Source organism: Mandrillus leucophaeus, unplaced genomic scaffold (genome assembly GCF_000951045.1).
Source record: "Mandrillus leucophaeus isolate KB7577 unplaced genomic scaffold, Mleu.le_1.0 Scaffold1819, whole genome shotgun sequence".
Lineage (NCBI taxonomy): Eukaryota > Metazoa > Chordata > Mammalia > Primates > Cercopithecidae > Mandrillus > Mandrillus leucophaeus.
Window position 1 is genome coordinate 42,712 of NW_012101831.1, and position 19,794 is coordinate 62,505.

Consider the following 19,794-nt stretch of genomic DNA (forward strand, 5'->3'; position numbering starts at 1 on the left):
CTGGGACAAGTCGAAGCCCCACCCCGAGGGAGATCTGAGTCCCCGAATGTGGTAGTTGGTGTCCGGGGCCTGCGCAGAAGGGGACAGTCCGCAAGGGGCGGAAGACAAGACAAAAATGACTCCAGTTCGCTATACGCGCAGAGAGGCGGATAGCGCGCGGACCCCGCCTTCCCCAACCGAGCGTGAGTTCCAGTCGCTGGGGAGGACCTGGTGGCCCCCCGACCTTGGACGAGCCATACTGGACGCCCCAGCGCCGTCCCGTCTTCCACGCTGCCAACTCCGCTGCTCCCGCCCCGAACTGCGGGTAGGTCCAGGCCGCCAGGCCCCGCCTCGCTGGCCCCAGCCCTGATTGACACTGGAGTTGGTACATACGGGTCTGCCGCGGAGGCGAGCAGGAGGGTGAGCGCTATTTTAAACATGGCTTTCTCTCTCCCTTAGCCTCGAAGCCACCGCGGCGCACCTAGCCCACGGGCACAGCCGCATGGGAATAATCTCAACATTTGCCTGATTTATTTTCTTCCCTCTCCATACGCTTGTACTTGTTTTTCTCCTCTCGCTGTTTTCCCTTCACACTAATTCGCAACCTGGCAGTTTGCAAAGAGGAAACTCCCTTTTGGAATAGAAAGCCGCTTTTGCTTCTTGTTGTTGGGGGTGGAAAACATTCCAGCGTGAATGAGTTCAAAAAGAGGGGAAACCGCGTCACTGGAGAGAAAGTAACATTAAGAGATCGATGAGGACGGGGCGGGGGGGGCGGGGGAGAGAGGGAGAGAGGAACGTCTGCAACAGGCATCTAAAAACAAGCGTGGAGGAGCAAAGAGATTCCCAATCCCCGGGTTACCACCGCGCGCGTTCTGCGCGAGCCATTGCAATGCCAGGATTTACTGTAAGCACAATTTGAAGGCTTTTGAAATCTTTTTTGGTAAGACTTACCTTTCTCTTCGGCATAATGACTATGTCGGTGAAGCAAAAAGTAAAGCAACGGGCTGGAACTGCTGGCGCCGCCGCTGGATGCTGCCTCTGCCGCTGCAGCTGCTCACGCGCAGGGCACGACGTAGCCCGGCCTCTTCGACCTGCACCTCCGCGGCTCCCTCCGGGGGCCCTCTGCTAGCCTCCCTGCTGCTCCAATGAGGAGCCCCGCCAGCCAGCCGCGAGGCCCCATTGGCTGAGGCAACGTTCTAAATTCCACGAGGGCACGCCCACCTCCGCGCGCGGTACGCGCTGTTGTAGTTTCCACTTCACCGAAAAAATCTGCCTGGCGACTGAGCATGCCCAGTTCAACTAGTAGCCTCCAGGCCACACAATCCTGAAGTTTCATTGTTTCGCTGCTCTCTCTTTGAGATTGTAAGAATAAGAACAGTGTGTGCCTTCATAGGAAGGAAAAAGTAAGAATGAATACGTAAACTTTATAATGTAAATATATACAAAGCAGTTACTTCATACATTTCCTACCCATAAAGGCTTTTAGTGACTGTTACATGATGGGAACCTGTAAAGCGTGGGAAGGTACTCTCTTCTGGAAGAGCGTGGCAACCTCTAAAGGCCTCAGTTTCCCCCTCTAGATATATAGTGACAATAGTCCCTAAAATCACTTAGCTCTAATTTTCTAAAATCTGTGATTATAAATCACTCACTAATTCAACCAACTTCAAATTAGATGTGAAGACAAATAGGACATGCTTGTTATGGAAATTAAGAAAAGAAATAAGGTAAAAACTGATTATTTTATATTTGAAACATATATTTGAATGACACCTGTCATGTTACACGTTATGCATAATGTTTCTCAAAGTTCTGCAAGGCATAAAATGAGCATTACAAAGGTATTTCTGAATTCATTTTATGAGAACAGATTTACTCTGATACCAAAACCAGTGAAAGACTTCAAAAGAAAAGAGACTTACAGACCAATATCGCTCATAAACAGACACAAAAGTCATGAACAAAATTTTAGTAAATGAAACTCAACATTTAAAGGGACAATACATCATGACCTGTGGGGCTTATCTTGGGAATGCAAAGCTGCTTTTTTAAAATCTGAGAATCAATCAATGTAATTGGCAGAATTAATAGAATAAAGGGCAAAAACAATCCTTTCAGCAGATACAGGAAAAGTGCTAGTGAATGGGTAAGCAAATTGTGATGAGCACATACAGTGGAATACTACTCAGCAATAAAAAGGAATAAATTTTCCTACATGGACGAATATCAAAAACAAAGTGCTGTATGAAAGAAGCCAAATAAAAAAGACCACACTGAATGATTTCATTCATATGAAATTATAGAAAAAGCAAAATTGGACAAAGTTAGTTTCAGAATCATCTTAGCAGGCAAAGCTCACATCGTAGGAAAATGTGTTGAAGCCTTACATTATGAATATGGCCAAATCCACTTTGGTAACAAGAGGCTGCAAATATGTATCAAAAATATCATCAAGCAATGAAGTTTAATATTTCACTTTTTCTTTAGTGATTTTCAGAATACATTAATTGATCTAGCATACTCCAGAGGTGGTTAATTACTTTCTTTTTTGGAACATCTTTATGAACTCATGGATTTTTACATATTTGGTGTGCATCAGTGTATTGCTATCATTATTATTACCTTTTTAATGCTCCTTTACCACATCTTAGCCAATGCATGCCCTTTCAAATTAGTGCTTGTGTCCTTTTGACATGATCTGAATTATTTTTGATAGATTCCCTGTTCTCGGGCATTCAGTGAATGAGAATAGTATACTGAAATGAACTAAGATAAAAACTAATTACTTACAGCTAGATAAAAATTTACAGGTTAATAATTTTATCCTTAAAATAATATTTTAATGAAGATGTCTTGCAAGAGATTAATTTGCTAAGTGCTTGATAGTTAAATAAAGAAAAAGTCAGTGAAAACATTTTTAGTAAGATATGTGTGAGAAGGATATTGAGTAGCACTTGCAATCTGGACCGGACGGCTATTTTTCTTCAGGGAGATGGAAAGGTGCCACAACAAAGGTAGTGTTAACATGAAAAATAACTCAGAAAATTGGCTTCTTTGTTAATTTTTTTTTCAAAACCAAACAGATCAACAACAGCAAACAAAATTGTGAATGTTTTTACTGCACACAATAAAAATGCTACAGTGAAACTGAAGCTTGCTTGTTGGATAAGGAAAGCTGACTGTGAGGACCTTGAGTCCTTGGAATCTTCAGTTCATTTACAAGTTATGAAAATAACAGCTCTGGTTGAAAAACAACAGCATCGCTTATCTTTCCTTTGATGTAGATTGCACCTGACTGAGCACTACTCTAGGAAATGAAGTGTTCTCCCTTATACCTTTGGTAGCCTTCAAGATCTAGGAATGTCAGAGCAAGCCTCTACTGGTGGCCCTGGAGGTAAGAGGAGTAGGCAAAGAGAATGATTTGGTGCGTAGCTAGAATTCTAGGTTAAGAGATAAAGACATCTGGGCAGAAATGAGCATGTCACATATAAGACAGTGAGGAGATCAAGCTGGTAAGAAGTACAGACTCATTTGTTTATCAATATATTCCACTGAGCATTTCTACTACTTTGGAATATCAGCCTCTAAGACAGTAAAAGTAGGATGCATCTTAGCTATCTTAGCTATCGTAACTAAGGTAGACCTGGATAAATTAACGGGAGTTACTGACTAAGAAAGAAAGAAAAAAAAAATAGTGAACAAACTTGTTTTCCAATTCCAGCTCCTCTCCTCTTTTTTCTTACTCAAAACTGTTGGAACTGTACACCTACTTCAGATTTTTCAAACAGCAGGGCAAAACCATTTATGGTGTCATGACTATCATTAAGGAAAAGAAAGAGATAGAGACATTGACAGACACACACACACACACACACACACACACACACACACACACACACAGAGAAATAGAGAGAGAGAAGGAAGGGAGAAGGGAAGGATAAGAAAAGCAAAGAAAGGGCCAAGCATAGACAATAGCAGAGTGTATTTCACATCGTAAAGGTAAGTAATGTTTCATAAGATAATTGTTTCCATTTTCCATATGTGCTCATATAACACATACACCACACACATATGTATGTGTGTATGCTGAATTGTGACATGAAATATATTTTTAGTATGGTCTTGGTCAAAAAAATTTAATGCCACTGCTAATGAATATTGTGACTCTTTGACGTTCCAAAACAAATGCTTAATATTTTTTTTTTTTAGAGGTAGGATCTCACTCTGTTGCCCAGGCTGGCATGCCGTGGCACAATCATAGCTCACTGCATCTCAGACTGTTGGGCTAAAGCGATCCTCCTGCCTCAGCCTCCTGAGTAGTTATATAGGTGCAGGCCACCACACCAGACTTAGAGGAAGTTTTCAAAGGAAAGAATGACTTCCAAATCACCTTCCTCTTGAACTTTCCCTCTTTTCCTCTTTCCCTCTTTCAGGCAGACACAGGCAGGGTCCCTTAGGCTTTTGCTGTAAGTAATGACAAATTACTGGAGAAGTCAGATTCAGAATCTACACATTATTGCTTCTGATAGTTGCAACTGAACACCTACTTTGCATTTTTCAGACAGCAGGGCAAAACAAATGATAGTCATGACTATCATTAAGGCAAAGAAAGAGACAGAGACATAGACAGACACACACACACACACACACACACACAGAGAGAGAGAGAGAGACAGACAGACAGACAAAGGGAGAAAGGAAGGAAGGGGAAAAGTGAAAATGATAATGTGTTGCTTCTGATAGTTTGTAATTCCAGATTAAGTTACTATTCTTCCATAAATAGGCCAAAAAAATATGCAGTGAAGAATTCAGGTATGTAATAAAACAACATCAAAAACAACAAATACGAGATGGCAAAAGAATATTTTGTTTGTATTTTCCAGTCAAGTCTCTACTTTGATTGGGTGCTAACTTTTGAAGAGACCAAGGTTAGTTTTTACAAAGCAACAAGAAGAGTCCAAGAACCAATGGTCCCAAATCAAATGAGCTGCCTGATAATAGTGCAGATCCCCAGGCCCCAACCCCAAGGTATTGAATGGCTAGGCTTGGAAATCTGCATTTTCAAAGGAGCTTTTCACATGTTGCTTACACTATAATTTGAGGACTAGAGTAATTAATAGACTAGGCCCTTGCTCTCAACAAATATTTGCTGAATGCCAGTACCTGGATTCTGATGACAGAGATCTATAAAAGCCTGTGGAGTTCTCAACACACTTCCAAAGCAGGAGCATAATTCTGTGGGTGAAACTTGCCCCACAGACCTCACTTTGTGCTTTTGCTCCATCTCAGTTTTGCTGGGCACAACCTGTTGATTTCACATTCTTCCTTTTCTCTAGTTGCAAGGAACCTGAAGAGTGATTAAAAACTGCACACATCCAGATACCTAGAAGTGTCTTTTCCCCAGGCAGCCCTCTAGGCAGCTCCTTGGGCCCCTGGGAGATGAAAATCCCTGACCCCAAATCCTCAAAGGGAACTTACCTTGGCCAAAGCCCTATAAGCCACACCCTTTCAAGGCTAAATGTCAATGATTGCGTAAGCATAACTCACAACTGCATTAATAGCAAGAGGAACCAGGGCATTCTGTGACCTTCCAAGAAAACCACTCTTTGTTTTCCCAACCTTCAATCAAATTTAATATTTGTGCAGATTCTTTACCCCAGGTATGTTTTACACAGTTTTCCTACCCCTGGTACTTTTCAAGTTCAATCTCTGTGCTATTTACCTCTCCTTCTTGCTCCTGCTGCTTAAACTCACAGGAGTGTGATTAATTTGCTTTTTGTAGTTCCCAAATGACAATTTGGGGATGAATTAGATATGCTCAGTATAGATATGCTCAGATACAACCAGGGATTGGGCTACATTGGTTTAGCCATTCCTTTTTGTCAGATTGTTAGCATGGCTGGTGCCAAGAGCCATCCGGGCTCAAGGAGGTGAGAAAGTTAAGGGAAGGAAATCCCCAAAGTTCATGGTGTAAGGACTTCACAGCAAAGTAAGGACTCCATCCCATCCCCTTAGGTAAAAAGCCACAAGCTTCAAGGTGCCAAAGACCAATTAGTGGTTGTTGCAGAGCTCTCTGACTGAATTGCACATTCTCGTAAACTACTGTCAGTGCCAGTACGCTCTCAGATAGGACCACACCCTCTTCTTTAAGCTAGTGATTTTGACTACCTATTTTTGGTGTCTTCTGCATGTCCTTCAAATCTCAGAATCCCTGGGAGCTTGTAAGGAACATCCAGTAACCCCATCTCTGTCACTACTCCCAGTGGTCTTGCCTTTCAGAGATATCATACCATTTTCCTTTTCTCAATGAAAGCAAGAAAATGCTAGTTTGAGGGAAATAAGAGTCGAATGAATCATTCTGAAAAATACTATGTAGCAACTGGAGACGATTTTCGGGTTAGCTTGGTTAATAACTCTTATAATTCTCAAGCACTAAGAAAGAGTTATCCAATAAAATGAGTTTGGCCAGGTCAGAATGAATTCTAGCCACAAGGTAATAAATTTTTGCCCAGCAGTGGAAAACTAGCCTGGAAATATGCCATAATTTTCAAGGCTGCTTATCTGCATAGGGTTTTTGTTGTTTTTAAAACATGGAATTGTGCTACTCTCACAGAAAATCTCTCATCCTTTTCCGCCTTCTCATTCCCACTCCTACTTCTGCTCTCTGGAATCTTAAGCAAATGCGTTGTTTTTTCTTTTTTTTTTTCCCCTAAATAATCCAATTTACCTCTTAACATGTCAAAAAAATATTAAGTTTTAACCATTTTAAAAATAAATGTTTATCAAAAAGTTTGGAATTTGCAGTCATAGGCATGAATTCAAACCTCAAGCTATTGAGCTAGCATTACATTACTTAACGTCTTTGAACCCTGGTTTCCTTATTGTAAAATGAGAAAAATAATGTCTATTCAAGGCAGATACTGCTAGTTACCTGCCCAATATTCACACTATCTTTCTTCCTACTAACAGAATTCTGATTTTGGCAATAGGCCTGGTCAAAACAAAACAAAACAGTCTTTAGTTCCTCCAGCTCCTGGCAGATAGACTTTTCTGAAAGCTCAACCTACAGTCTGTCTCTTTCATCTTCTGAGCTATCCCATAGGCTATTGAATCTTTGAAACCTTTTCTCCTTAAATTAGATAGAGTGGGTTCTGTTCTGTACAACTGAATCCAGAACCACGGTGCTTCCTTTAGTGTTGCTTACCAAATATTTCCGGCTTTCAGAGACATACTTGGCTGGGCTCAATGGCTCATGCTTGTAATCCAGCACTTTGGGAGGCCAAGACAGGTGGATTGCTTGATCCCAGGAATTCGAGACCAACCTGGGAAACGTGGTGAAACCCCATCTCTACCAAAAATAAAAAACCCACAAATATTAGCCGGGCATGGTGGCATGTGCCTGTAGTCCCAGCTACTCAGAAGGCTGAGGTGGGAGAATTGCTTGAGCCAGAGAGGTTGTGGAGGTTGCAGTGAGATGAGATTGTGCCAGTGCACTCCAGCTTGGGTGACAGAGCCTAACCCTGTCTAAAAAGAAAAAAAGAAAAAAAAAAATCAAAGAACGACAACAACGAAAACAAAAAAAAGAGTCACACTCTCACTGGAGCTGATTATGGAAACAGATATTGATATGGAGATTGCCCATGTGTTTCTTTCAGTGATCACAGTGAACAGAACCCTTCGAAGACCCCCTTCCAATGGACATAGAGCTGTCAAAGCTAAAAATGAACCTGTTATTTAAGCTGCTGAGATTTGAGGGAAATTTGTTTCTGCAGGATTTTCTATCTTATCCTGAAATGATATAAAACTTAGATCCTAAGAGAAAGGTTCTGCTTTAATAATAAAACAAACCCTAAAATGAGTGGCATTGGCTTAACAGCTGGTCAGAGGGAATCAAGCAAACTATTACTGAAGCCTGGAAGAATGGAAATTATTTTTCTAGTGAAGAAAACTTTCGTAAGACTATTGCCTACAGTAATTTGAAGGCAAAAGGCATATCTAATTTTGGGGAAGAGGTTGAAAACAGATTATCATTACTGTTTATTGCCTATTATTAATTGTATTTAATAAGATATTATAAGAAAAAGATATGTTCAGAAAAGACTTGGTCAGTTTGTAAGGATAGATGAAAGAGATTTAGAGAATCTACAAAGTCAAGAACTTATAAGGTTGGAAAAGGCAACTGCCTCTCAGTCTAAATAATGAAAAGTAAAATCGATCCTTTGAGCAACAAAAGCACATTAAAACTCAGCTTTGTGGCAAGGATCAGATCACTGATCATGAATTAAGGTGTGGTGCCCAGTCATTCCTTCAATTAGACCAAATGGCCCAGAATGACTTACATTGGTTCATGGGAAAAGCTGTAGCTGTCACTGCTAGGTTCAAGGAATCTATAACTAGGGGAGAGGGGACAGAGGGAGAAAAGGGACAGGGAGGGAAAACAGAACTGCTGGAGCAAGAAAACACAGAAATATGGCAAATAAATATGTCTGGAAAGAATCATGCGAGTAAGTCAGAAGACAACCAAGGTTAATTTTGTAAGACAATTTTACTGCTAAACAAAGTCTCTAACCTGGATTAAATGTGATTGTTGCAATTTGAGACTTAACATGGCTCTTGGACTCTCCACCATTTATAGGCAGGAAGCAGGGTGCCTGTTCAGAGAAAGCTGAAAGAGGACTTTCCCAAAGGGAGAATCCAAGAATCACAGAGATCAGTGGACAGGGGAGCTCCTTTCAGGAAAGCCAGCCTGTTCAAGGAACATTTCCCATCCTCTGGGTAGGAGGTTTAAAACATCTGCCCAGTCTAATATTAAAAGGCCAATGACTGCCAATGACAGGCCAATGACTGCCATATGTTTCCCATTCTTCTGCTTTTTAATGTGAGTATTTGTTGAAGGTATCTTGACTCTGTTCTACCACTGGATAATGTGTGAGTGGGAGGTGGGAGGGTCAGGTCTCTGGATCAAAAGGAGATATACACAGACCTATTTTACAGGCTCCTTCACATTATCTCCTGATGTAAAGACTGCCATGCATCTTCCAGGGATCTGGGGTTTTGAAGTTTATACCATCACTGAGACTTTTGAGTTTTCTTCCCTTGGAGGCAAGTAAATGAATGCATTTTGTATGTGGGAAGAAAGATGAAGGAAATATTTCATGCCTTGAAGTGAAGACTGCAATTATCATTAGTACTATTCACCAAATATTTCTGCTTTACTACCTCATGACAGGATTGTACTTCACCTCCCCATGTTTTAAAGGTAGGCATAACTATGTAACTTGCTTTGGCTAACTAAATGTGAACAGAAGTGATCTATGTCTTTTCTGAGTATCATTTTTTTTTATTGTGGCAAAAAAACATATAACATAAAATTGACCATCTTAGCCATTTTTAGTTCAGTAGTGTTAAGTAAATTCCCATTGTTGTGAAGCCAATCTCCAAAACCTTTTCATCTTGCAAAACTTAAAACTCTATACCCATCAAACAACTTCCCTTTTCCACCTCCTCCAGCCCCTGGAAACCACCATCTACTTACTGTGTATGCATTTTACTACTCTATGTCCCTCACATAAGTTAAATCATACAGTATTTGTCTTTTTATTGACTGGCTTCTTTCACTTAGCGTAATGTCCTTAAAGTCCATTCATGTGGTAGTATGTGACAGAATTTCCTCCCTTTTTTGAGGCTGGGTAATATTCCATTGTATAAATATACCATACTTTATTCATCTGCTCATCCATCAGTGGACATTTGGATTGCGTCTACCTCTTGGCTATTGTGAATAGTGTTGCTGTGCTGAGCACCATCATTAAGAGCCAGTGCATGATTCACCATACTGCCCCTTTTTTTCGCTGCCATGAGCAAGGAAGCACATGCAAAGATGGGCTTCTCTCTGCCTGGGCTTTTGAATTATTAAAATGAGCAGAGCTCCCAACTGACCCAAGATGAACATGTAGAGTGAATGAGAAATAAGCCTTTGCTGTTTTGAAGTCACAGAGATTTGGGCATCCTTCTTCTTTTCCTAGTGAAAACTGATAAGGTTTAAAATTAAAACTTGACTCTTCCAAATTTTGCAGAGAAGAACTTTGATGAAGGACTCCCATAATGGAGAAGGCTGATTTATTTGAGCCCTGTAATTCTCTTGTGTCCTGCAGTTACACCTTCTTCTTGAGTTTGTGGGGGTAGGAGGGTAGGGAAGATGGTCATACCCATAGCTTCTCCTTCTTTAACTGGCCAACATCTGGAGAAATCTCAAATCCTGTTTTCTCGTTCCTCATCCATTTATCTCACTTTCTGTACACTGGACTGGCAACTTTATCGTACTCTGTATTTGATAGGAGTAGCTTTGGCTGTGAGTATCAAAACTCCCAAGTAACAGTGGGTAGGAAAATAGACTTAATATTTTCCCTCACATTAAGAACACAGGGTTGATACAGTGATTCCATAGCTAACTGAGACATACTCTTCTGTCTCATTACTCTTTCACCTTCATTATGCACCTTCTATATCTTGGCCAAAGATGTCTAATCCACCTTCATTCCTCATATGTTCATTTTGGCCAACAGGAAGGATAAAAGATAAAGAAATGCCCTCCCTCTTTAAGGCAACTTCCAGAAGCTGCATATATCGCTTCCATTTATATCCCATCATAGAATTTAGTCACATCAAAAGAAGTGGAGAAACATGGTCTTTATTCTGGGCAATGATATTCCCAGTTTTTAGTAAATGACATGGACATTTATAGTGATATTCCCAGTTTTTAGTAAATACTTTTGACGAAGAAGAACATTAGTATTGAAGTGTACTTAGCTATGGTAGGTAGAATAATTGTCCCCCAAAGATGTCTACATCCTAATACTAGAATGTTTCTGTAAATATATTATATTTCATGGGAAAAAGGATTTTTCACATGTGATTAAGGTAAGGACCTTTAGACAGGCAGATTATCCAGGATTATCCCAATAGGCCCAATCTAATCACATAGATTCTTAAAAGCAGATAATTTGTCCAAGCTATGGCAAGAAGGGAGCTAAGATGAGGGTCAGAGATTCCATGTAAAAAGGACTCAACCCACCATTGCTGGCTTTGAAGATGGCCTTTAGAAACTGGAAAATGCAAGGATATAGATTTTCTCCTAGGATCTCCAGAAAGGAACTCAGCCCAGCTAACCCCTAACCTTAGCCCAGTGAGGTCCATGTCAAACTTCTAGTCTATAAAACTGAAAGATAATAAATTCTTGTTGTTTAAGCCAGGTGTCCCCAATCCTTGGGCCATGGATCCATGGCCTGTTATCTGTTCATTCATCTGTTATCTGTTAGGAACTGGGTTGCACAGCAGGAGCTGAGGGGCAGGTGAGTATTACTGCCTGAGCTCCACCTCCTGTCAGATGAGTGTTGACATTAGATTCTCATAGGAGCATGAGCCCTATTGTGAACTGCATATGTGAGGGATCTAGGTTGCACCCTCCTTATGAGAATCTAATGCCTGATGATCTGAGGTGGAACAGTTTCATCTTGAAACATCTCCCACCCCACCCTTGAGTCTGTGAAAAAATTGTCTTCCACAAAACCAATCCCTGATGCCTAAACAGTTGGGGACCACTGGTTTAAGTCACTAAGTTTATGGCAATTTGTTATGACAGCAATCAAAAAATAATACGTTAGCAGCTTCAGCCACAATGCCCTCCACTTTGGCCACCCAAATATTCATACTCTTTTTTTGACACATAGAACATCCTTCTGTCCAAAGGAGAAACCCATCCACATCTTCCAGTTACAGTGTTCAGCTCAAGGTCTAACACCTCCAGGAAATATTTAGTCCTTTCCATCACGTCTGGATGTAGCTAAGTTATCTGCTCCCCAAATACCTAATATACTGCAACGAAGTAGAAAGATTCATTCGCTCTCTTTTTGGTAACTTTTTTTTTAAAGATAGAGACAGGGTCTTGCCATGTTGCCCAGGCTGTTCTTGAACTTCCAGACTCAAGTTATCTTTCCAACTGGGTCTCCCAAAATGTTGGAATTAGAGGCATGAGCCACTGTGCCCAGCCAAAAACTCATTCTCTAGCACAAAGTTCCTTGACTGGCTCATTTAGCAGACTTGATGACAGGTTTTCCTCTTCGGGGTGATTAGCTACGGAAAACCATTATTTATCAGAATATGCAACTTCAGAAAGATACATACTCTGCCTAGCTTCAGGCATCTGCAACCTGTGCCCCACACAGGGTGACTATACATGGACATTAGAAACTAGAGCTTCTTCCTAGATCTTTGATCTCATCTAGCATTTTGGCTAACATCTCTTTCTGGACCAAAGAGAAAAGTCTTGAATGAGGTTTCACATCTGCTTTTGACCCTAAAATGAAACTATAAGAAATTTTAGTTCAAAGGCGTGGATCAACTGACTTTACATAAGAAGAGTTTAAAGAGCTTAAGCCCCACAATTTGAGAATCAGCGTCATCCCCAGTGTTGGAGCCCATTTGTAAGAAATACATTTGCTCCTTTCCCCTATATAGAGACCCCCTTCAGAATAAAGTGCCTAGTGTGTCTGTATCTTTAGCCTGGAGACATAATCTTCACCTCAGATACTGATATACCCCTTCTTCTTTCTCAAATATATAGGATCCCCGTATCCTGTTAATTTTTCTCCTCTATCAATATGGCAACAATAAAATAAATAACATTCTGCTCCAGTTAGAATGTAGAAAGTTATGATAGTCACTCTCACTTTTAACTGGAAAAAAATTGGATAAACAAAGAAAATAATTTTTAAAATGACAGCTGTTAAATACAAAAAATTCTAAAGGAACTAAATTCGAAAGAGGTGTCAAATCCCAGAAATTTATATAAATATGTAAGAATGATAGAAATATAATCAAATTTTTGAAAAATCATTCCAAGGTGTTATTTTTCCAGCCAAAATAAAAATATTAAATTGATTTCTTAAAAACTATTCTTAATAAGTTAACTTTAGGCTTATGCTTGATATAAGAATATAATGTAGTTGCTAGATTTTATTCAGATACTGATTTTTTTAGCACTTGACATAACTGATAATGGATCACATGATATTTTTCAGCTTAAATAATAAAATGTAAATTATTCTTGTTTAATTCTCAAAGCCCAACTCACACACAAAAGCATGAGGAACAAATATAAACAATATCCACAGGCCAACAGCAACCCATAGCCATGAGCAGGCCACTTCTTGAAATAGGAGTCTGAGATTGAGCCATCGAGTGAGAGAAAGTCTTCAATTCGCAGCTGTCTACGTGTATAGTTTTGCAGCATTGATCTGGCATGTATTATGTGTACCTTCGGTGAATTCAGTGCCCATGCTGCTCATGTGATACCTCTCTCAAATCCAAAACCCAATGAGAGGAATTAAATAGAATTAAGAAATGAGATTTTACCAGGTAGGGTTGAGCTTTGGCAGCCCATATTCCATTGCAATATTAAGATTTTTTGAGCATCCCCCAATAAATAGTTTTTGCCCAATTGAGTGTAATAGTGTACTCACTGGGAATGTATAATGTAAATGAATTTGAACCAGTGATAGGACATATTAATACAATATTTTGAATGTGTATTTGCAAGACAGAAATATTTTCCCTTGAATTGTATGACTTTTTTTTAAACATGTAACTTAACTTTTACAAGAGATAACTCCCCTTGTCTGCCCCCCCCACCCCAAATTTCCCTAATTTGATTACAGAAGTCAGTGACTCAAAACTCATTTAATAGAAATTCATTTTGAAGCACACTTTTCCTAGGCACCTCAGGAATCATCTTGTGCTATAGTGTCTAGCCCCAGATCTTTGGATAATTACAAAGGTAATAATGGGTGTTATAAGCTAATTTTAACATGTCAAAATACCTAGAGAAAATCCTACTCTTGCTGGAGTTTGTTTCCCTAATGTACTCAGTCATATAGGTCTTTGTTCTATAAAAACAGGACATTAATTCCCTGAGATCTCCTTCCAGCCCATTCATGTACCCTGCCTTCTGCCTCCCACAGCTCCCCTTTTTTGTTTGCCGCCATTCCTAACCCCCTTAGATATTTGTCAGAATTTTTAACAAAACAAAATTTACTGCTCAGTAAGTGAATTTTTCTAAATATAATATTTTGAAGCACAAGGTTTATAGGCTAAAAGTTATTAACAGGAGAGCTTAGCAGTGAAAATGTTTCAACTACTGATTTATCCTAACTTTCTACTGAGGTATAAAGAGGTCAAATGCATTTTCCAAGATCATCCAACTGGTTGATAATGGAGGCAGGATTAAGTCCCAAATTTCTGACTAAAACCTGTTATACGTTTCACTACATTATTGCTGTCCTCAGCAGGAACAACGCTGAACACTTGTACCATAAATGGCATGAAGGCCATTTTCTATGGATAGATGTTAGTGGTTGCCTTATCCATTTCCCATGGATAAGGCTTGTGAGAGCTAATTTTGCCTGCTTGGTGTATGCCAGGGTACTGTCTTCAGCCCAGAGCACAGCAAAAGGCTGAAGTGCAAAATGCTGGTGCAGCATTTTTGATAGATCCTGAAAGCAAGCCTGTGTTGTCTGTGACTACTGAGTTGTGCTACGATAATTGTGGTTCACAATGATGTCCCTAAGGCACTACAAGTTTTTAGGATGTGATCTGACGTATCAAAAAGTAGTTATATTTAGAACAGTCTTAGCATTCACTACATATGATGGCATTCTAAGGTGATAATATGGCAACCTACACAATTTATTTAATTGGACTTGAAAATAAGATTTCTGGCATGTAATTTAGTAGAAGACGCAAGGCATAGAGTCATATTACTTGTTATTATAGTTTATACTTATTGTAATAGTTTTACTTTTGCCTCATTAAGCCTTTGCTGAATATTATGGTATGGATGTCATTCACTTTTTACCTCTTTGAATTACTCAAGTTCATTAAAACATAATTAATTCATCAATTATGCATTCATTCAATAAATTCGTTGTGCATCTACCATGTACCACACTTGTGCTAGATACTGGGGAGATACTGATGGGAAAAAAACTATAAAGTATAGCAACTATAACACTTATAGCACAATAAATATAAAATTACAACTGTGATGAGTGCTATTGAAGGGAAGGTATGCCTGTATCACAGTTTATTAAAGGCAGATTTGATGAAATTGAAGATAATAGTAAAGGATTCCTTGAAGAAGGAATAATTAAGCAACAATCTGAAGAAGTAGCCTTTAACTAAACAAAAAAGGCAGAGATGCGGCTTCCAGGCAGAAGAGCAGCATGTATGAAGTCCCCGTGGCATGAATTGGTTCAGTGAAATGAAGCCTAGTGCTGGTGAAGTGCAGAGAGGGTTGGAGAATGTTGTATGAGATGAAACCAGAGTTAGGACCAAGTTATGCATGATTTGTAAGGAGCATTGGGCATTGTGGCTTCATTCTGAAAGCACTGAAAGCATTGAAGGAGGTGGGGTGATCAGATTTATGTTTAGAGAAATCATGTGACAGCATTGTGCAGAACAGAGCAGAGAGGCAGAAAGGAGGTATTGAGGCCTACCAGGAGATTATTTTAGAAACAGGAGTGACAAATGATACTTATTTAGACCATGACCTCTCAACAGGGGTGATATCACCCCCAACAGAGCTAAAATTGGTTCATGGAGGGAAAAAAAAAATCTTAGCTATTACAATGATTTGTAGCCCTACAAATCTCAACCCTAAATAATAAAACCTTATTCCTTAGTATTTAATTTCTATTACTGGATTTTGCTGTTGTTTTGGGGTATCACATTAGCAGTATAGAAATTGAATAATTGGAAAATATGCAAAATGTATGGAAGATCAGTGTTACAAAACTATGTGGAATAGATGACTGTGATTAAAGAACTTTCTAATGCATGATTATTCCATCTTAAAGTCATATTGCAAGAGATGGCCCAAGCATGGCTATGGGCTGCTATAGGCCACATTGTGGATGTTGTTTATATTTGATCCTCATGCTTTTTGTGCGCATTGGGCTTTCAGAATTAAACTAAAATATTTTATATTGCATTGTTTAATTTGACAAAAGTTAATCAATTCATCATTCATTTTGTCAAATGTTAAAAGGAAAAAAATGCCAACAATATCTGAATGGATATCTAGCAGCCAAATAAGCTAAAAGATGTTCTCATATTAAGTAAAAGCCTACTAAAAAAGTTTACTAAAAATAATTTTTAAGAAATTAATTTAATGTTATTAGTAGTTGTACTTTTGCTGGAAAATATGCTTTGAAATTTTTTTAAATTGATCCTATTGCTATTATTATTGTGTAATTCTATATATTAACCATTTGCATCTATAATTTATTTAAGCATATAAATTATATTTGAAGCTACTCAGCATATTCAGTTTTACAGTTGAGTTAAATATTAATACCTTTTTAATTTTTTTTATTTTTAATTTACTTTAACTTGAAAACTTTACTTCTCATTCTGCATCATATATAAAAAGCTTACTCTTTTTTTTTTTTTTTAATTATACTTTAAGTTCTGGGATACATGTGCAGAACCTACAGGTTTCTTATGTAGGTAGACACATGCCATGGTGGTTTGCTGCACCCATCAACCCATCATCTACATTAGGTATTTCTCCTAATGCTATCCCTCTCCTAGCCCCCCACCCAGCCCCCTACCTGCCGACAGGCCCCGGTGTGTGATGTTCCCCTCCCTGTGTCCACTTGTTCTCATTGTTCAACTCCCACTTATGAGTGAGAACATGTGGTGTTTGGTTTTCTGTTCCTGTGTTAGTTTGCTGAGAATGACGGTTTCCAGCTTCATCCATGTCCCTGCAAAGGACGTGACCTCATCCTTTTTTATGGCTGCATAGTATCCCATGGTGTATATGTACCACATTTTCTTTATCCAGTCTATCATTGAAGGGCATTTGAGTTGGTTCCAAGTCTTTGCTATTGTGAATAGTGCCACAATAAGCATACGTGTGCATGTGTCTTTATAGTAGAATGATTTATAATCTTTTGATTATATATCCAGTAATGGAATGGCTAGGTCAAATGGTATTTCTAGTTCTAGATCCTTGAGGAACTGCCACACTGTCTTCCACAGTGGTTGAACTAGTTTACACTCCCACCAACAGTGTAAAAGCATTCCTATTTCTTGTCAGTATCTGTTGTTTCTTGACTTTTTAATGATTGCCACTCTAACTGGTGTTAGATTGTATCTCATTGTGGTTTTGATTTGCGTTTCTCTAATGACCAGTGATGATGAGCTTTTTTTCATGTTTGTTGGTCACATAAATGTCTTCTTTTGAGAAGTGTCTGTTCATATCCTCCACCCACTTTTTGATGGGGTTATTTGTTTTCTCTTGTAAATTTGTTTAAGTTCCTTGTAGATTCTGGATATTAGCCCTTTGTCAGATGGATAGATTGCAAAAATTTTGTCCCGTTCTGTAGGTTGCCTGTTCACTCTGGTGATAATTTCTTTTGGTGTGCAGAAACTCTTTAGCTTAATTAGATCCCATTTGTCTGTTTTGGCTTTTGTTGCCATTGCTTTTGGTGTTTCAGTCATGAAGTCTTTGCCCATGCTTATGTCTTGAATGATATTGCCTAGGTTTTCTTCTAGGGTTTTTATGGTTTTAGGTCTTATGTTTAAATCTTTAATCCATCTTGAGTTAATTTTTTTATAAGGTATAAGGAAGGGATCCAGTTTCAATTTTCTGCATATGGCTAGCCAGTTTTCCCAGCACCATTTATTAAATAGGGAATCCTCTCCCTATTGCTTGTTTTTGTCAGGTTTGTCAAAGATCAGATGGTTGTAGATGTGTGGTGTTATTTCTGAGTCCTCTGTTCTGTTCCATTGGTCTATGTATCTGTTTTGGTACCAGTACCATGCTGTTTTGGTTACTGTAGCCTTGTAGTATAGTTTGAAGTCAGGTAGCGTGATGCCTCTAGCTTTGTTCTTTTTGCTTAAGATTGTCTTGGCTATTCGGGCTCTTTTTTGGTTCCATATGAAATTTAAAGTAGTTTTTTCTAATTCTGCAAAGAAAGTCAATGGTAGCTTGATGGGGATAGCATTGAATCTATAAATTACTTTGGGCAATATGGCCATTTTCACAATATTGATTCTTCCTATCCATGAACATGTAATGTTTTTCCATTTGTTTGTGTCCTCTCTTATTTCCTTGAGCAGTGGTTTGTAGTTTTCCTTGAAGAGGTCCATCACATCCCTTGTAAGTTGTATTCCTAGGTATTTTATTCTCTTAGTAGCAATTGTGAATGGGAGTTCACTCATGACTTGGCTTTCTGTTTGTCTATTTTTTTTTTTAAGTGAAAGCATGTTTATTAAGAAAGTAAAGGAATAAAAGAATTGCTACTCCATAGGGAGAGCAGCAGTGTGGGCTGCTCAGCTGCCATTTTTATTGTTATTTCTTGATTATATCCTAAACAAGGGGTAGATTATTTATGAGTTTCCCAGGAAAGGGGTGGGCAATTCCCAGAACTGAGGGTTCCTCCCTTTTTTAGACCACGTAGTGTAACTTCCTGATATTACCATGGCATTTGTAAACTGTCATGGCACTGCTGGGCATGTCTTTTAGCATGCTAATACATTATAATTAGCATGTAATGAGCAGTAAGGATGACCAGAGGTCACTTTCGTTGCCATCTTGGCTTTGGTGGGATTTGGCCAGCTTCTTTACTATATGCTGTTTTATTGGCAAGGTCTTTGTGACCTTCCTGTAGGTTGCCTGTTCACTCTGATTTAATGTTATTAATAGTTTTACTTTTGCTGGAAAATATAATTTGACCTCTTATCTCATCTAGTGACTAAGAATTACTTAACCTCCTGGGAATGCAGCCCAATAAGTCTCAGCCTTATTTTTACCCAGCCCCTATTCAAGATGGAGTAGCTCTGGTTCGAACGCCTCTGACATATTTCCTCCTTCCTTTTTACAAGAGAACCCTTAATCCTAAGGGTTGCAGAGCGGCAAAGATCTATCTTCTGTAACTTCTTCAGGCCGAATAGGGGTGATGATATTCTTGCTTAACTATTAGGGTCTTTTATATTTGGGGTAGAGAGGAACTCAGTCAGAAAGTATCAGTATGGCCATTTATAATTCCAAGTTCCAACAAAAGTTGACATCTGGAAGATTAATAAGTGTTCGATTTAAGAAAATGTTTGGTAAGCTTATCCTGCATTCCTGCACAACAAGTACAACAGGAATATATTCCACAACAGTAAAGCAAAGTAAGTAAAATTATCCCAAGTAAATTAAATAACAAGGCTTTCTATGAACTGGGCAACTGTTGTCAACAAGCTGATGTGAGGTTGCTAGCTGATACCAATACATAACCCGAATTAGAATATGAATCCAGATTTTTACATTACCCATTCCTCCTGTTTCTTTTGAGCACTGGCCAGAGATCACTGGTTGGTTCACAGGAATAAGCAGGGTTAGTCTAAATTGCTGGGAAAAAAAAACCCTCAAAAACAACTGATGAGACTAGAATCAAATAACAGGTATACCTTAGTTCTTGAAATATAATTTTCCTCTTTCCAGTTTCCCATTTTTACTAAAGACATATCATAGTAAGACCAATTTGCTTTATTATACTTGGCCTGATTATTGGTATAAAGTGCAGCAAGAATAATTATTTTTCACATAGGCTTTTTACATTGACTTTGATGGAACTTTGTTCCATAAAAGGAATCTCAGATAAAATGGTTTTTAAACCTGAGCCTAGCCATGAGTTTCTATTGTCAAATACCTATGAACTGGGTAAATTCCTTTCCTCTCGGGGTCCCAAGATAACTTGGAGCTCCTGG

At 38.9% G+C, this 19,794-nt stretch overlaps 1 protein-coding gene across 6 annotated transcripts in view; it reads right to left on the minus strand.

The window, feature by feature from the left end:
* HMGN3 (high mobility group nucleosomal binding domain 3) overlaps positions 1-1,225 on the minus strand; it is a 32,311-nt gene extending 31,086 nt beyond the window's left edge. For 5 of the 6 annotated variants that reach the window (XM_011977619.1, XM_011977618.1, XM_011977616.1 and 2 more), the window contains exon 1: positions 931-1,225. In XM_011977619.1, coding sequence (XP_011833009.1) covers positions 931-945 — 15 coding nt within the window. In that variant the 5' untranslated portion in view covers positions 946-1,225. The remainder of the gene's footprint in view (positions 1-930) is intronic. The other variant, XR_001005802.1, reaches the window with a different exon arrangement.
* Between the last annotated feature and the right edge of the window lie 18,569 nt (positions 1,226-19,794).